We start from the raw sequence: 19,437 nt of genomic DNA on the forward strand, positions 1-19,437 counted from the left end.
AGTAACACTTAGGGGATACAGTTAACCCTTTGCTCCTTTTTAGTTCTCATGCTGATCAGCAGATAGTGACATACCCCTCTGATATCGTTGGCATACTTCAATAATATGATTTATCATGCATTTTCATTTTCATGAAAGCTTGTTTTACTCTCCTGCTTCCATGAGGTCAGCACTCACTGAACAGGCACCTCCTGTTCCATTTTACTGTGTAACTTTTAAACATGACCTGACAAGCTAGAAAAAGTTCAGTGCACTAACTCACTGTCATGTAAAATACACGCAGACATTAATGACCAGCTCTGGCTGTTGAACCATAAAGGAGGTACGAGAGCACTGCAGTGCTTATGGCACCAACTTGCAAACAGCACAGAAGGATTGGGCCAAGGTATCACTCTCTTCACATAGCAAAGTGTCCTAATCACAAGGTTGAAAAGCTATTCACACATGAATTTATGAAGACTTAGGATATATTATTTCCTGAAAAAAATGGAAGAGGAAGAATCAGAAATACTCCAATTATAGTTCATTTATGGCAAGTGAAAGAAGTACAATCCTAAGCAGCTGGGAGCAGTATAGAAGCTGTTGTGATTCCTGTATATGAAGCAGCAGGAGAAAGGAGGATTTAAACGGTGGGCTTAACTCCACAGAGGAGCCTTTAAGGGCTATACACCTACACCACATTTTCCCCATCTACAAAATGTACAGGTAATGTGTCTCCAGTTATTTGGGAAGACTGCTGGGAGAGATTTATGTAAATTCATTCCTCTGAGATTTTTGCTGTAAAATATGCCATGTACATGTAAAATATAGTTACGTAGTGAAAAGGAGGATGTCTGCAGCTAATTTTGAAGTATGTATGTCTTTGCAGCCGTTAAAAATGCACTGCAAGAGTTGTGCATTGGTCACCAGCTCTGGACACCTTCTGGGAAGTAAACAAGGGGACAGAATCGACGAGACGGAGTGTGTAATACGAATGAATGATGCACCTACTCGAGGTTATGGAAAAGATGTTGGAAACAAAACGAGCCTTCGAGTCATTGCACACTCCAGTATTCAGAGGATTTTGCGAAATCGCAACGAACTCTTAAACATGAGCCACGGTGCCGTGTTCATCTTCTGGGGCCCGAGCAGCTACATGCGGAGAGATGGGAAGGGCTTGGTGTACAACAACCTGCAGCTGATGAACCAGATACTGCCTCAACTAAAAGTATATATGATTTCTCGCCATAAGATGCTTCAATTTGATGACCTTTTTAAACGGGAAACTGGGAAGGACAGGTGAGAACTTACGTGGATACATCTGGGGAATGTCGTACAGTAGTAAAATAATGCAGTTTATATATACCAATTTCAGATCTGCTCAGAGGGACAATCATGCCCATTAAATCCTCTGCCTCATGAGCTGGAATAGAGTATGACATGCCAAGTAACATCACTGGTAACATAAGTAAAAAATGTGCATCAAAATGATTTGCATGGAGTATTGCCTCATCAGCTTAGAATACCAGAATCTGGAGGTGCTGTTTATGCAGCCGAGGAGGCAGGAGCTGTTTAAATCTTACGGTGGGATAATATACCTTAAGATTTTTCCACTGATTCTGAAAAATTAAAATGGATAGGTTATGTTTTCTTATAGAGGAAATGCCACCATTCAGTGAATTATAATAGCTGTTTATTGAATTTAAGCATTCTTGGAACACTGCAGCTGTAAAGCTTCTTGTAAAACAAATAAACATTAGTCATACATTAGGTCCTTCAGAACAGTTCATTTTATATTTGCAAATGGGAAATGGAAAGTTATTAGAAGAGTTACATCTTTATAAGACTGTTTATGAGACTTGTAGGGTGCTCTTCAAATCAAATTTTCAGTAAGTGACCCAGTGCAGGACATGAGCATTTTTGAAAATGGGCATTCAAACCAAAGACGTCGCAGCAAGAAAGACACTTATTTTTAATGAACTTCTATTTTTTCTTATTAAATATACTGCTGTAAAAACGGAACAGGGTCCCCACTTAGATACAAATGAAGAGGTGCAGTAGCCAATGGTGAGATTTTCTAACTTACAAATAGCATACATACACACCCAAGCTTGAAACTGGGCTTGATTCTCTTTTGCCCAGGGAAGACTCAAAAGCACAGGCTAGTTTTCTGGGCTACATAAGAAAGGCAGAACTCATGTTAGAGGAAGCTGTTGTATCCACTTAGATGATGGCAACATTTGCTTGGCAATTGCTGCCTTTGTGACACCCCACATGGTTTGCTTGCAGAGCTCTGTTCTGTTACAGTGGATCAAACAATGCATCTAAGTTAGTGACTGTCTCACCCTAGAGCACAGAGTAACTTGGTCAGTTTCTTACCATTAAAGGTCCTTTTCTCTTTGTCTCAAATTGGTGCTTGTGGTTCTGCCAGAATGAGAAGGAAGGATAATGGGGAAATACCCTGCCTGTTCTGACATGGTTCAGTAATTTCCGGAGTAAAGCGAACTGAGGTGGTGAATTAAGCATTTGAAGCCTTCAAGAAACATGCAAAGGTTTCTCTGTATGCTCAGTATTTACAAAGGCATTAAAGTCAACAAAGTTGTAATTGCACTGTAACACGTGCTGACATCAGCCCGAAGGGTAGGCTGTGCACAAGGAATGCACATTGATACCTCCTTTCCTGGATTAGCTTTCAGTGTAAAACCATGTGCAGTCCCCAGTTCTGAGGAACATTTACCTCTTCTGCTCCAGTCTGGCCACAGAGAGCCAGAGTCCCATTCCTTCCCTGACACTGCCAGGGTTACAGTCTTTTTCTGACACATGCTGTGCAGTTTCAGGCAAGCTGCTCTTTCTGGTTCTGTATCACCAGCCAGAGCCAGAGGCTTGTAGTGTGTGTGTGATGAAAGCATTTGCTTTTCTGCCCAGGCACCAGGCTCAGCTCCTGAGATATTCTCAAGGCGTTAGGGCCATTAATGACACTATAACAAGTTTATAGTGGACTCAGTCATGGGCACCCTGAGCTCCCAGTGTGAATCAAGGGCACTCAGATGCCAGCAAAATTCAGCCTCAGGAACAGGCCCTGTTGCTTTTAATAAACTGCAGGCTCTGCTGTGTAAGAACCACCGCTTTAGAGGGCACATGCAGCATACTTGAAGGACTAAGAAGATTAAAACAGGAGATGAAAATAAATGAATAAGCAGCACAGAAGAGAGGGAAGATGAAAAGAAACACGGGTAGGAAAGAATTTGTAGGAGAAAATTTATGTAGCTGTGGGGGCAGGAGCAGAACATTGTATAGCCCAGAATGCTGCTGTTCCCTTGGAGGTTTCTGCTGAGCTCTTGACATTAGTGCCTGCAAAAAACAAAGGAGGGAGAGCAAAGCATGATTGCAAGGTTGCAATAATCAAACCATTCATTTCTGTCTTGAAAATGATGAGAAAAAAGGTAATGGGATGTATTGTGCTTTTTGGAAAAAAGCTGACTTTGAAATGAAGGGAAACCTTCAGAAAACATTGCCAGTTAAAGTGTGGTGAAAGACAAAGGCTGCAGAGCAATATACTTGGTATTATAAAGTAACTGTACTTGAAAATAACTTTATAATTGAATAAGGGTACATTAAGAAAATATGATTCAGGACCAATATTATAGTAATTAGATAAAAGAAGCATAAATGAAATAACTGCAGGAAGACTATTTCCGTAGAGATTATAAATGAGATTTTGGTAGAGCAGAAAGGCCTTTAATTGTAATTTAGTGTGCACTACAGAATTATCAGCACAGTGTGTTAGTTCATCATATAAAAGAATATCTGATAATTTCCCCTAATAAGCACATGACAGTTCTTCATATTCTTTCATTACAGCTGATTAGGTATAAAAGCAGTATTCTTTTGTTGGACTCTTGCTCAGATCTTTCATAAAAAGGCAAGACACTAACCCCCTTTCTATGTTGCTGTCCTACAGACACGGTATTTAAAGAGGCCGGAGTGGTATTGGATCAATTTTTGAAACGTTATTTGTTTAGCTTTTAAGCTAGTTTATTGATATTCAGTTATTCTGCTATTTACTGAAAACACTAAATTACAGCATAAGTGTGTGTAAGCAGAAAGGAAATTATCCCAGCAGAAGCCTAGCTGGGTTGCCTGACCTGTGCAAAGTGACTTCGGTCATGGTCTAGCTACAATTGCTCCCTCGGTTTCGGAATGGTTTTAGGCACCTGAACAGTGGCCCTGTGCGAGCTCCAAAGTACTCTTAGCCTGAACATGTTCCTGAATTACCTAGTGATTCATAGCTCAGAAACTCTCAAGAGGCAGAGAAGCAAGTTTTTTAGGCTTTCCCCTACCATTCCCAGTCCTATTAATTTTGAGCCAAAAGTTCTTATTTACTGTTTTATATTGTTGCAGTGCCTGAAGGTCTCCACTGAGCTTATGTCCCAGCTATGGCATTGTGACAAAGTGTACTACCCTCCCCAAGCTTCAGTGCAGAGTCAGAAAATAAATAAGGCCCCATAATTGGAAATAATGAGATGCTTAAAACATGTCATTCTCCAAATGCCAGCTTAGCCTGATAGTCTGTTTGTCAGGAGCAGTATGTTTTGGGAGTTCATATGTTACCAGGTGACCCACAAAGGACAGGACAAACCACCTGGGCTCCCCAGCATCCTTCAGGCATATTTGGTTAAAGAATTCTCTTACGTTAAGAAATGTCTTTTAAGCAGTCAGCACTGATACCACCACTTGGATTTTTTTTTTTTTTTTTGCAGTAGTCTAATTCCCTGAGGAAATGGGAAACCTTGGTATAAGGCATTCCTCAGTCTGACAGTGCTCAAAACATCTCCCTCCTACTGCCCTGTAGGTGACCTACTTGGAACCAGCTCGGGTTAGCATTAGCTTGGGAAGCTGCAGGGTGGCTCTTATCAGCTGACTTAGATGTTAGTGATTGCTGGCACTTGCTTGCAGTGGCTGTTGTGGCCTCAGGTTCCTACTTCCAGGACTGTTCCACATCCTGCTATCACTGGGTAAACTGGACAAGATGGCCTTGGAACTAGGGTCAGGACCTGGGACTCCCAGGAGACTTCCCTAAAGAGAACCTTGTGTTTTCTGCTGTGTTTTTTTTGGGGGCCAGCGGGGGGAGTGGTGGTGTCACAGTTTCACAGGTATCAGGCAGATAGAGGTGTGGGGGAAAGGGGTTAATGTTGGTTCCATATTAATACAATCTGATGCAGTGCACACACATTCCAAGAGCCTGCACTTGCCTTCACAGTGCCTCAGCTTTAGTGGGAGATGAAGGGGGACCAGTTACTGTGACAGGCTGTCAGCAGGAGTCTGAGGCTGTTTTGGGCTGCAGATAACACAAGCCTGAACTTCTTCCTGTGGGACTTTTCTAGCTGCGTGAGAAGCCATTAGGGAGACCTGCTATCTTCTTTAACAGCATTTGAAGGGATCACCTTTGAGTGAACTGGTTTTCTCTGCAGCAAATACTCGACTTTGTGCCTCCATGTCTAAGAGAGGTGCCAGTTCCTAAACATGCCCTTATGACACCTTTAAGACATGCTCCTCACTGGGTTTTCCTTCATCCTCCTGTTCCAAGACTGCCAGTTCTCCCACGCATAAAGACAGTGCAGGAACTTAACACAGGATTGGGAATTCCAATATATGTGCCAGGCAACCAGTCACCATTATAGAACTCAGCTCTTACTAAACAGCACTGACAAGCACATGAGAGGAAGAGGAAACATTACTGTTGCCATTTTGCAGATAAGAGCCTGTGATACAGCAAAACTTAAACAGAACTTGTAAATCCCTTCCATCTGCGAGCAGTTACATGGAAATATCTCCTGTTTTGTATAAATAATACTGGGATCAGTTGAGCTTCTTTTAAAGCTATCTCCCAGCCTGCAGAGTGGGCTAGGAGAGAGGGGCTGCCTCAGAGGGCTCCCTGGCAGCGTGTGTCATTCCCATTCGAAGGTCCCACCAGGCAGACCTGGAACCCAGGCCAGGCAGAGAGGCAGCAGCTAGGATGAAGGTTTCCTAGGCTGGCTATGGGACAGGCAGAGCTGCAGCTAACTAAATTTCCTGCCAGGAGTCACAGTGAGTGCCTGGGAGCTTCTAGAAACCAAATCATGTATGGCGTGGGAGGGAAGATGGTTACAACCAGGACTTGAGGCCAGATCTCACTCAAGCAGACAGGCTCAGGCTCCTCTGCATGCTGTGGGAGGCAGCATTTATTTAAGCAGCCCTCTTCATCACCCCGTGATGCATCTTCCTAAGCACTTAGTGTGTAAGCTCCATTAAGTGATTACAGATGTGTATAGATTACTAGCAGTAGAATATAAATATAGTACATGAAGTTTCAGACACTTAGAGTAAATTTACCGAAAGGTCAGCTAAATATTAACATTGCTGTGCCCCAAATTAATTATAGTGGGGGCAGTTTCTGCATAGATTAGTCCTCTGACAGGAAACACCAGCAAAAGCATTAAAAGATGAACAAGCAAAGTAGTCTTGGTTGCCCAGTTTTCATAACCTTTCATAAGAATAAAAAAAAATGCCCAGAAGTTGCTTCAGAATTATTTCAAGGAATAAATAAATCTCAAGAATTATTTGTCAGCTTAGAAACTTATTTATGTTTTTGCTTTCAGGAAGATATCCAACACTTGGCTCAGCACGGGCTGGTTCACAATGACTATCGCATTAGAGCTCTGTGACAGGATAAATGTTTATGGCATGGTGCCACCGGATTTCTGCAGGTAGGATTTATCTTGGAACCATTATTAGCCAACAGAGTTAATGTCACAGATAAATATCTGAACCTTTTAATCTTTTTTTTCTCTGCAACATGTCTTCAGTCCTCTTAAAGCAATTAAGATGTCCCACAATCTCATTCTGAAAACAACAAACAGCATTTAATTATGTTATATAAAATATCTTAAAATTTTCTTTGTAGTGTGGGAGAATTAATCCATCTTGGTTTATTTTAGTCTCTGAATATTTATCAGCTAAAAGTAATGCAATAATTGGCATGAAATTAATCTGAAGAAAGAAGTACTGGAAAACATTTCTTTTAATTTGTTTTTCAATTCCCCCCCAGTTAATAGAGGAACAACGTTCTCACTGTGACTGGATTGTAAATTGAACTTTGTATGCAACTCAAATTAAGATTGTTGTATCTCTGTCACACAAATCCCAGCCTTACAGTAAACTAGCTTCCTAAACAATATCCCCCAAATCCCTCCCCCAGCATTTGGACCCAGGGAATAGGTAATCAGTCCCATAATCACCCAATCTGGGCATGCAGGGTGTGAGCCACAAGGGTAGAAGCAGCACACAGACTCAGTGGAAGCTGTTCTATAGAGTAACAGCTTGTGCACAGTTTATGGCTGTGTTGTGCCTCCAGCCCTGTTCAGGAATCAGGTCCAAGGTCTTGGTTAAGGTTTCCCATTAAGGATCTGTGGTACAGGGAAATACTCTTCAGGACTTCTGGTACTGGACCAAAATCACATTAGCCACATGATGCAAAGTAGTGATCCAGGATGAACACATACAAATCTTCATGCTGACATGAAGTCTCACCTGTCCATCCATCACAAAGGCACTGTGGCCTTTCAGAACAGTCTGGTTATGTACCCACACCTCGTGCTGATCTCACCCACACTGTTAGGGGACCTGGCAAGGCACAGAGCTGGTGCTGGCACTCTGGAATGAGGCAGCAGTGTAATGTTTCATCACCTGCTCACAAACCCCTTTCACTAACAAGTACCTGCTTGAATTTTCTTCTGCAAATGTCATGATCTCACTGAAGTCTGGTTCATTGACTAATTCCAGCTGCCTTTCAGGGGCAGGAGAGCAGGGCTGCAGTGCTGGGTTAGCACATCTATCAAAGAACAGGACTGCTTTGACTTTCCTCTGAGCACTTAAAAGGATCATTCAGGAATCTGCATTTGTCCTGAGCACACAGTAGAAATCCCTGAAGAAATCACAGTATAAAATGTCAATAATAAACTCCACTTTGTGAGAATTTCTACAAATTATACAAAACACTTGATGATAAATGCTGTGATGTACTGCCAGACTTCATCATGAATTCTCCAAGGAAAATAACAAACTAGATCAGATATGCCAGACAACATAAATACCTTCCACAGCATAGCATCTCAGTTCCCCTGTCATTTCAGTTGGCCAAGACATACTACTTCAGTTTCTCTAAGTGACTGGTCTGCCTTACTCCAGAGGTGGCTGCATTCCAGTGGCACATGGAAGCAATTCTGAAACCAATGATCTAAAAATGCAGAAGACAGCATTTCACTGCAAAGCAAGGCACAATTCTGACATTTCAGGCAAAGTCAAAATAATTTAGACACGTAAACATTACATATATTTTAAAATCCCCAAAACTAAACAGCTTTTAAGGGAGGCTAAAAATGTCACTGAGACCATATGAAAGGCTTTCATAGAACTGTTACACTGAAATCAAATGGATATGACACTACATTAAACCACAAGAAAGGCTGTAAATCAATCCTACCACTGATAGATGTAATAATGCTTACAGCCTGCATTAAAAAAAATCTTAACAGAATGGTATGCTCAGCTGGTTGTAAAAAGGGAAAAGGTCATTTCTTAATCAAAATAATATGAAGTGTCTTTCCTTCAGCTTGATCCCTCAGGTGATGAAGGGGAAAACTGTAGGTGCCGTGCCTGGAAGAAGCTGTCCATGAAGATCTATGAGAGGAGTTTCTTGCCATAAATACCGATAACCTTCTTAGTTTGCTCTTCAGCTACTCCTTAAGAAGTTAAACAGTGGTTCCTTTCAAAGAAATAAGACAACAAAATAGAATAGCAGAAAGACAGAAATATTCTGTAATTGTAAGCCATATTTCCTGGTTTTCAGTCAGACAGAATGAGACTCTACCATTGAAATAAAACAATCAAAACAAAAAAACCCCAACAAAACAACTGAAACCTTACCCCTCGTGTGTGAGATGGTGTAGGTGCCTGAGTTGCTGTGCAACTGAAGAATCATTAAGATTTTTAAAAAAAAAAACCCAAACAAAAAAAAAACCCATCCCTTATTTCTATTCACAGTTAGTATCACCAAATTTCCAACTTCAGCAGATAGATACCCATTATTTTTAAAGTATTAATTTGCGGAGTAAGTAATGAGTGTGGTGATCACTGTCATGGAACTAAATTAGTATCACATCTGTAACGTGAAGGACATCTCAAAGGTACCGTGAATATGATACTGTTGATTCTGCTACAAATTATTAGATTAAGATCATTAACCAAATTGCTTTGCACCCGTGCAGGAAAAATAGTCTAGTGAAGGAGTCTGGACTCCAGACTAAAGGGTTTGTTACTATTAATTTCAACAAGGTGTTTAGGATTAATTTCTATTTACTTTCACTGGACACTGAGTTTTATAGCTGAACTGGAATTGGTGTCCTGATTATTAAAACTTTCTAGTACTTTATAGCAAAGCTATCTGTAATTTCAAACCCCTTTGCTACAGATTTATGCTGTAGTAAGGGTTAATGGCTTGATATTGCTCTCATGCTGCTAAATACTTCTGCCTTGCACATTCTATAGTATGATGAAAGCTTGTGCTTGCTTCCATGCACATTGTAAGATTTTTGGAGAGTTTGTGCACCTCACTCTTTTATCACAAAGCAGGCCAGGCCATCTTGCTGTATTTTTCCCAGTAGCCAGAATTCCAATCCTGGCCTCTGCTGGGGCAAATTAGCACCCCAGATAGGAAGCATTTCCCTCTCTAAGCTCCCTTTGGCAGCCTGTTGGATGCACAGCACTTGCTCCTGAACTGGGACATCAAGGACTTTCCTCTTGCCTCCCTACAGCAGCAGCCTGCACAGACACCTCCACAGCTCCTGAAGGCACTGCAGTGCTGTTGTTTTCCTTTGGGGCTGTGCAGCAGCATGGGTGGGCAGGACACAGACAAGCCTTAATGCAGTTTGTAGCAACTCCAGGCCCTGTCCATGGGATTATCAGCAGCAGTGAGAGAGAGGTTGGTTCCTTGCAGGACTAGGTACTCATGCACACCAGGAAAACTCAAGGTGTGAGTGAGCTGAGCCCTCTTTAACACTCCTCTTCATGGGCCTCCTGGAACTGACAAAAACATAAAACTTAATTCTGAGCCTTATTTTAACTAATACGAATAATTTTTGCTCCAGTTATGGACCCAGATGATTTTCCTATAAGAATTCTCATTTGACTGCCAGGCCATTTTCCATCTGTGATAATTTGCCTGAAAATTGGCGTTTGAATTCCTTTAATTTATTCCTTTGGGTACAGCTTTTAAATCTAGTGTTTTCTTACCCTCCCTCTCTCCACCTTCAGTTTCCTTAAATCAAGTGCTAAGAAACATTTGTTACTAGTTGTATTTCCTGGATTTTAGGAGGGACTTGATGGAAGAAATGGGGATCGCAGGGCTGTAAGCTGTGTGTGAGACAGTCCTGCCCTTTGGTCTGTATGCATCACCTCGTTCCCTTAATAACATAATGCATAAACAGTTTGGAAAACAGGGCTAGTATGGAGGTCAGGGAATTGGGTTCCAGGGAAACGAAGCCAAAAATATTATCCAGCAATCTTCATAGTCCTGGCACAGCTCCTTACCCATCACTCACCACATTAATGATGCTTTATTCACCTGTCAAAATATGAATTATTTTACAAATCATGTGAGCACCTATAGTTTTAGTGGGGTGATTTATAATGGCTTTTCATTTCTAAGGGAAGAGGTTGGCCAGAATGTGATATGGGATGGCCTGGTTTTTCTGCCTTGTTTCTTTTGAGGCAAACAGTGTTTGCTGTATTTTCAGCTTTCGCTGTGGGCGGTTACCATCTGTGGGAAAATGTGCACTCAAGTGGCAAACAGCAGCTGACTGACACGGGGACAGGCACTTACACGGGTGCTGTGCTGGCAGCTCTCAGGCAGGAAGTGCGGGAGATTTTACAGAGGAATTTCCCTAGATTCCTCCCAGCTGTGATATTAATATGCATGCAGAGTCTGACAAAATACTGATTAATGTCCAGTATCATCAGTGATAAAACAGCATCTGTTTTAATGTTAATAAATGAGGTGGCAAGCGATTTCCGTATAGAAATTACTCATGCGTTTCATTTGCTGGTGACACAAGCTAATTGCAGCGTTAGAAGATAACACAGCACAGTTAATTTGGGTTATGGTGTAGTTACTCCAGCCAGAGTTCAAATCCAAACCTTGCTAGCATGCAGTCTAGGGGAATCCAGAACTTGCACAAAAGGAGAAGGTCCTAGGTATCTAACTGCCTTTCAGAGTTCCTAAATCCAAAACACTTCTGGAATTCAGCCTTAAAACCTCAGTGAGCTGCAGAGTAGTCTCAGAGAGGTCTAAAGCCACCAGCCACCATTTTTACATTGAATTCACCTCAGTTCAGCTTGCAGACCTGTATAAAAGCCTTGACAGCATCCATCAGGGATGTCTGGGCCCAGCAGGGTGCCTGGACTGTGCTCCTCTGCCTCTCTCCCCTGCCAGGCCCTGTGCAGCAGATGTCTCTGGACTGTTTTTGATAGGATGTTACACAAGGTATAGTGACCTGTTACTACCTGGACCTAAGGGCATCTGCTTAGGATACTCTGGTGTTAGCTTCAGAGCCTTTGATGTAATGTGGAATCTCTGTCTTCAAAAATACCTCCCCTAGAGGCATTGGGGCCAGCAGCCTTACGGGCTCACTCTGCAGTTTACTGGGACTGCATTTGTCCCACGTATGTTGGAGATACAATTTCCACTTTACCAATTCTAACTTTAAAGCAGTACATTTATACCAAGCAATACAGGTTTACCCTTGAGACCCCAAGAGTAAAATGCAGCTTCAGAGCAGGAAGGAAGAGCAATTGAAATGAGAGGCAAAGTCCTGTTTGTGTAGTTCTTAACAAAAATAAATCACATTAAAATGTATCCTGTTAGATTTACAGTAACCATACCAATGATTCATTTAAGTGACTATAACAAGAGGTCCAGTATATCAAAAAAAGTGAAAAATTAATTGAAGATTGAGGTCTAATAGTTGTAGCTTAAAAGTATTACATTTCTATGTGAAGGGTAGTTTTTACATTACAAATGTGTTTTCTGTAGGTGAGGTAGTGAAGGATTTCATTTCACTCTTATATATTCCAGTGAGAATATATTTAGTAAGTTTAGAATCCATCTTACTCTAGAAATGTAATTTTATTGTTACTCTGGTCTTGTGAGATTGATCACCATGTTATGTTAGGAGGAAGCTAGACTGATTGAATTAAAATGTTAATCTAAAGGCACAAATGGAAAGCAGCAGCAATATCATACATTACCTCTGCATATACAATATGGATAATGGTAAAATAAGAAAAATTAGAGAATTGCATGGGTGACAGAATTACACAGCAAAAATAATGACCAGGACAGAATGCTGACAGATTGTGGATGCATTCAATTGAAAGTGAGCTTAAATATTAGCTCTTCAAAATGAAAATAATCAACTGTATATTAGAGTTGACAGCCCTGAATCTACGTGAGATTTCTTGCTCTGTACTAGGGTCCTGTGCAGCTCAGGCTTTACCACAGAGCAGCTCCAAGGCTTCACTGAATGCTGACATTCACATTAACCTTTCTGCCACAACACACTAGTTGGTATCAGCTGTGGAGGGTGGTGCAATTGGGTTATTCTATCTGGGACAGCTTGCTGTCTTTGAATTTATGACAAAGAGCATTGTGTGAGTTCCTGTCAGCCCAAAATGCCTCTGCCCAAAGTAAAGAACCTTAACGGGTGCAGTGTAATGTAAAGATTAAAACAAAAGGGGAGTGAATCACTCTGGCTTGTTCTAATACAAGTGTACCTTTCACAGACTGTAACATCAAACCACTGAGGTTAGAATTGCTAAAATGAACTTTAAATGAATGAACTAAGTATCTAATTGGTCTTTGGCGTATCGGATGTGTCACCACACAAGTACTCACCTCCTGCTGGGTGACACGAACAGGTTCACAAGGTCAGGAGGATACTGTGGGTGAACAGATTTAATTTTTAGCTTAGATACATGAAAGTTGCTGTTGTAAAATAAAAAAAGGAAGTCATTTGTGCACCAGATATGTGATTAAAAACCCAGCAACAGCAGACTGTATCCCTGACCCAGCATGCAGATACACTCATTGAAGTTGTGCACTTGGAACCTCACACACTGTGCTGGGAATGTTCATCTGAGCTGATGTGACACAGATAACCACCTCCCCTCTATCTTCTTCCCTTTCTTCCCCCAGTTCAGTAAATATCTCTGCAAGACCTTTTGTAAATCACACTCTAGATTTAAATCTCTTTTAAGCAGTTTGCTTCAAATTTTATAGTAGTAACACAGCCCTGCAGCACTCTCCCTTGTTTCTGAGCTACTGCTGTCCTTCATTTAACTGGGAGGAGGGGATTAAAGGAGTGCAATAGAAAGAGCAAAGAAAACACCTTTGCCCCATTCTGATGTATTAAACATGCAAGAAAAATACAGCTACCTAGAAATTTGGTTTAACTGGGAGAGAAAGTGGATTTGAGTCCGTCAGATTATTACAGATAGCATCTTTTCAATCAATGAAAAAGAACATCTTGTGCTTCCATCTCTTTTCTTTCTTCCATAGGGATCCTAATCATCTCTCAGTACCTTACCATTATTACGAACCTCTGGGACCTGACGAATGCACAATGTACATTTCCCACGAGCGGGGACGGAAGGGCAGCCACCACCGCTTCATCACAGAGAAACGTGTCTTTGAGAACTGGGCACGGACCTTCAACATTCACTTTTTCCAACCAGACTGGAAACCAGAACCACTCACTGTACATCGCCCCGAGAACAAACCGGTGGTCTGAGGGATGAACGCACAAGCCCACGGTCACAGTCACCCACGGTGCCAGTCTTTGGACCTTCTGGGACAGCAAGGCAACCTGGAGGAGAAGGGTAACAGGGTCTGCAGATGGCAACTGCAGCAGCAGTCAGGAAGCTGTGATGGAGGAGCAGCACATACCAAGAGTACTTTTGAAGTGTGTATTAACCCAGTACATCACCTTTTTGGGCCATCTGATGTCTGTATGTGTGTGTGATTTGTGAAAAGCAACTCGAGTATCATTAACGGATGGTTAATTCATTAAGGCTTTTTAAAGTACAGTACCACTGAATTTTCATAGTGAAAACTTACAGTATTTATTTAATGGAGGTTTTTATGCAACCTAGGCCAGTATTTTTCTAATTCACAGTTATGTGGTTGCTTATCTTTCATAGTCTTTCAAATCCAAAATGACTATTGCTGATGGTTTGAAAGGCCTAGCTTTTTATTTATAAAATTTGTTTGAAAAATATAATTCTGTATCGCATGTAATTAATATTTGATTGGGAAATGTTGCATTTCTTCAAAACAATTTGGGCTCTGTTCCAGCCTAAAGCCTTTAACAGCAAGAATGGTCCCATGTGCAGATCCAGCTCACTTTACATTCTGATATCTCATGTTAATATGAAAATTCTGAAAATTCTGTTTGATATTAATGTGCATTTGCTGCTGTGCTATCAAGCTGCTCTTTTTTAAGCAGGGGTGGGAGGAAGGAGGGCAACAAAATTTATCTTAAAAAAAATCCCAAAACCCCAGGCCCCACTGGCTATGGCAGCAAACTTCTCAGTGAAGACACCAGGCTAAGGCTGGACAGGTTGTGCTCTGTTTTGCCTCCTGTATTCCTGCAAGAGGCTGACAGCAACTCTCCTAAGGCAATAGACTATGAACCAGGGTACAACTGCTTGAAAGAACATGACCAAATTTCTGAAATGAAGAAGTTAAACTACCAGGAACTACAATCCCAGGCATGTTAGCCAAAAAGATCACAACACTGCACCTGCAAAAATCTCTGCTTTCCACTGTTCTGAGATTCTGAATCTCATGGAAGCTGGGATGTGAAAAGAGTTCTATGAGTACAAAATTGTCCTCTTGAGAGGAGCAGAGTTAAACTTTGCATTTTTCCCAAGAAGTACCTGTATGTGCATGGCGAGTCCCTGCGAGCCAAGGGGAAGGACAATGCTCGTGCTGTGTATGGCATCTCACAGTGGGAATCACTGGGTTACATTTGGCTTGTGAATAAAGAAGATTTCAGTTACAGTATCATTTTTCCTTTTGCTTCACAAATGTCACATCTTTAATTCTTCAAAGCAGTCAGTAACTATTGCATGAAACATAGCTCAGGTGACGAAAGGTGTCTCTCATTAGACAAATACGAAAGCTAGAACAAAGATACTACCTTAAAACATGTAAATCCAAGAAGCTGAACCTCAGAGGTGATATGTAGAACTGGGACCAAACTCATCATTTAAACCCCCATATAACCCACGGTCTTCCTCTTTCCAACACTGGACAGCAATAGCTGCAACTGCCGATAGACACCTCGATTCTCTGGGGCCAAAGTGAACTGCCCTGTCAGGGGACACAGTGTTACCCCTGGAACACTGCCTGACCTGAAGTGCAGCCTCCAAGAGCCACTGTCCTGCTGCAGCCCTCCCTATTGTCAAAAAGTAAGAAATGATGACCTATTTTGCCTTAAAAGCTTTATTTTGGTGTTCTTCCTGGTACACACTACTTGGCAAACAAACAATGCCAATTGCTTGTAACCTGTCTCTTGTCAGCTGGTGTTTACCCCCCTCTTTCACTGATGGTGTTTTATTCCTTCCACTTGATTTCACTGCATTCTACACAAAACAGAATGGATTTTGAACTAATGGTAATTTGAACATGCCTTTCAACATGTGTACCAGGGCATGTATCCAGCATATAGTCTTCAAATTGATGAAATCTGTCAAATTGATTTACAGATCATTTCTAATGTGACTGCAAGAGATGGTACAGATCACAGTAGGTCCTCTGATGCTACCATTCTTGTTTTATTAGTGATATAACAATAAAAAGATCTTGTCATTCTAAACTAGAGCTTTTTTTTTTTACATTAATCAAGGGCTGCAGGATGTGTATACTACATGTTTAGTTATGTTAGTGTTAAAACCAGATCATTTAAAGATAGATTACACTGGTCTACTTCTAGTATTCAGTAAAAACATGGGGACTTGTCAGACTCTGTTGTGTTCACATGCTTGTTTCCTGTCTGCAAGACTGGTCAGTGTCAAGTACATTAGGTGAAGCATTAAAATATGAAGAAGAAACATGGGATAAACTGACACTAAATCTCCTAACAGAGTGAAGCTAAGGATTTCAACTTCCTCCTCCTTCAGTTTGTGTTAATAACTGTTCTTGTAACCCCCATACACATCCAGTCTTTTAAACAAAACAAACCCAAACTGACTTTAGTCTCATCAGTCTCCTGTGAAGTTTCATCAAGGTCCCTCATCCAATTACAAAAAGTATGAAGGAGTATTTTCTAGGAGTAAGTCACACCTGTATATATAAAATCACATTCCATGTGATGAAGTCAAGGAGACAGTAAGTTTTAAATAGATCACACACATCATGGAACATAAATTGAGTCCAAAAAGCACCAGTTATAAATAAGAGTGCAAAAGAAATGTAAATAATTGTTAAAATGCTGCGATTTTAATTAACAAATTACTGATGTATTCATCTATAAAAGCACAACTTTGGAACCACAGAATATCCTGCTGCATTTCAGCCTGAAGTAAGGTTTTGTGACCTACTTATAAACCAAACAGATTTATGATAGAAAATGCTGTCAGCCCAGGGATAAGTAGTACAAAGTAGGCATTGCTGCCATTCCCTGCTTCATGCTGTCATCTCACACTCTTCACTATAATTTGATCGATTCATGATCTGCAGCACATCATTTCACATATTAAAAGCTGATGCAAAACAGTGTTTACAGACATCAGCAATTTTAAGATCTATGTTACTTTAGTTCTGAACTCCTTACATACCTTAGGCTTTTACGCTTGGCTTCGTCAGAGCAGCGATTTTTCATCTAAAGAACCATAGCTCTTATGCTGTGATATGTGAAAAAAATTGAGAATTATAAAAAAAAAATTCTCTCTGCAACTAAGAGCAGAAAAACATCACCATTGTTATGTTTGCACGATGGCTGCAGGATGCCCAGCTGACAGCACCATGGTACAAAACAAAACCACAATGCACTTGGAGAAAACCTTCCATCCAAAGCACTGAAGCACCTCAGAAATACAAGTTAACTCTTTATTCCTGGGTAAGGAAACTGAGGAAAGGGGAGGTTAAGAAACTAAGACCAAGTTACAGCTTTGGAACTACAAGGGATCCGGGTTAGCTGACAGGCAGCCCTGGGTCAATCCAGAACACACAATGGCACTGCCACATACATTCATACACATGAACAGAACTGTAAACTGATAAATCTCTTCTGGAGGAGCTTACCTGGGTCTTGTTCTGCTGTATTTTTCAGGTAAATCTCACAGGAAAGTAAGTGACTTTTACCCCAAATACCTCAAAGGTGGCAAGGAAACAAGAATATAAAAATAACTGGAAAAACACTGCGGGATGGGGTGAGGGGAATCTAAAAGTGGCTTGTCTGTGCCATCTAGCTATATTCTCCTGGAACATGAAGATCAAACTCAGGCTAGAGCAGACAGAGTGGAAAGTCATGTCTCAGTAGCAATGGCTGTCCCATCTATACTCAAAGGATAATAAGCTCAGTTTTTGGAAACCTTCAGACAAGAAAGTTCTTTTTACCCCTTCCCTCTAAGCATCTATCAGAGAAGAGAGAGAAGCAGCTCTCAGGCTTCAAAACAGCCTTGACTGACATGCTGTTGGTATGAGGATTGCCAGGACTGCATGTTTCCCTTGTCCTGCCTCAGCAGGACAGTTGGTCCTTCAAATCCCTCTTTATAGGAACACAGTGCAACACCTCCCTGTCCTTACCACTTTGCAAATCCTCTCCAGCCATAATAAATTCACAGCTGAGCCTGGTCTTAGCTTCTTGACAAATCACTGATTTAGTGCAACTGAGCTCTGCTTCAGCATGCAATCATGCCCATCTGAAGGCAGATTAGACCACAAGATCCATTTACTTCCAGTACATTCTGTGGATGTGGTAACCAAGAATGGACACCCTGACTGCTGAAACAAGAGACAAAAATGGGCTCAATGTGCAGACACACAGAAAGAGTATAAGAATCAGATTATATTTGCTTTTCTGTAGTTAAAAAACAAGACCAGCTTTTAGGGTAGAAAAACAACCCCAAAAATTCCACTCTCTGGAAGAGACACACTATTGCTAATGATGTTTGTAAAGATACTTCTGAACAGTCTCTGACACTTGCAAAGAGAACAGTCACATAAATATGAGAATATTCAGCTAGCATAGACCAAGAAACAGTGTTTGCCTCATTGCTGCTCAGGCTTCTTTCTCCACTGATTTCTGCAGGAATCTCACTTTTCAGTCTGTTATGGAAGGGTAGCTGAGAGCCATACATTTGTGTCAATGTTTGGGCATGGTCACAGACAGTTCAGGAACCAATGAAGCTCAGAGACAGGAGAATGTGTATGTGAGTACAACCCTCCTGGTAACTTACCATGCAGTTCAGCAGTAGCAATGCATTTCAACGTATGAGCCTGAAAGACAGCTGAAAAACTGATCAACTTAGATTTTTATCATCCATGAGTGTTCTAAACAATGTCTTAAAACCCCATTGCAGGAGCTGTCAGTGCAATGACACAGCACAGGTGCAGACATGAATGCACAAAATTTTGCAAGCATGAGCATGCTTGGGTCACAGACCTGTGTATGTAGACTGACAAAATGCTGAAATTTAATTCTGCTCTAGAAGTTTCTATGCAAAGAAACATCAAGAAACTGCCATCTGGCTTGTCTTCTGAATTCCATTAAAATGATCATCTGTGCACATCAGAGAAAGTGTCTCTACTGTGGAAGCACCACTGTCTGGTCTGCAAAACACAAGTGGTTTGTCAGAGAGGGTGACCTGGCTGGTTCCCAGGGCTCAGACTCCAAATTTAGTTTGAAGGGTTCTCAGGGAAAATGAAAAGATTACTAACTTTACATTAAAAAAAAATATATAAAAAACCACATTTGCAGACAATTCTGCTTTCAGACTGTAACTACTCAAGGAATAAAAGTTATGAGACAGTATTTTCTATGCTGTCATAAGTGTAGCACAAGCAACTTTATGGTGTCTCTGAGAATGATCCATTTCAACTCCTCACTCTGTGCATACAAAAATGTTAGAAATGCCTGAAGCACAGTTTGCTGCATTCCAGTCAAACTGTTGTTCTACCTTCAATTTATTCACCTTCACAGGCACACTTACTGAGTGCCTCTATTCATAAATTGCATTTTAATAACCCACCTAATTGCCTCCTTTTCCCCAAGCAGATAAGCTTTTAAAAAGACAAAATCTTTGGTATCTTCTCCTACTGACAAAATTCAGCTGAGTTCTGTAGATGTTTCTATCACTTTC

General features: G+C 41.1%; 1 protein-coding gene across 1 annotated transcript; it reads left to right on the plus strand.

Annotated features, from left to right (window-relative positions):
• Positions 1–829: 829 nt before the first annotated feature.
• Positions 830–13,862, plus strand: ST6GALNAC5 (ST6 (alpha-N-acetyl-neuraminyl-2,3-beta-galactosyl-1,3)-N-acetylgalactosaminide alpha-2,6-sialyltransferase 5). The gene is made up of 3 exons (XM_009079984.1): positions 830–1,278; positions 6,618–6,725; positions 13,631–13,862. Exons 1-3 carry the CDS (start codon positions 830–832, stop codon positions 13,860–13,862), a joined length of 789 nt encoding a protein of 262 aa, XP_009078232.1.
• The last annotated feature ends 5,575 nt before the right edge of the window (positions 13,863–19,437 follow it).

The sequence above is a fragment of the Acanthisitta chloris genome, unplaced genomic scaffold (genome assembly GCF_000695815.1).
Source record: "Acanthisitta chloris isolate BGI_N310 unplaced genomic scaffold, ASM69581v1 scaffold38308, whole genome shotgun sequence".
NCBI lineage: Eukaryota > Metazoa > Chordata > Aves > Passeriformes > Acanthisittidae > Acanthisitta > Acanthisitta chloris.

Coding starts and splice junctions, on each gene's coding strand:
- ST6GALNAC5 (XM_009079984.1), top strand. CDS start 830: ATGTCTGCAGCTAATTTTGAAGTATGTATGTCTTTGCAGCCGTTAAAA. Junction 1,279..6,617: donor CGGGAAACTGGGAAGGACAG/GTGAGAACTTAC, acceptor TTTTGCTTTCAG/GAAGATATCCAACACTTGGC. Junction 6,726..13,630: donor GTGCCACCGGATTTCTGCAG/GTAGGATTTATC, acceptor TTTCTTCCATAG/GGATCCTAATCATCTCTCAG.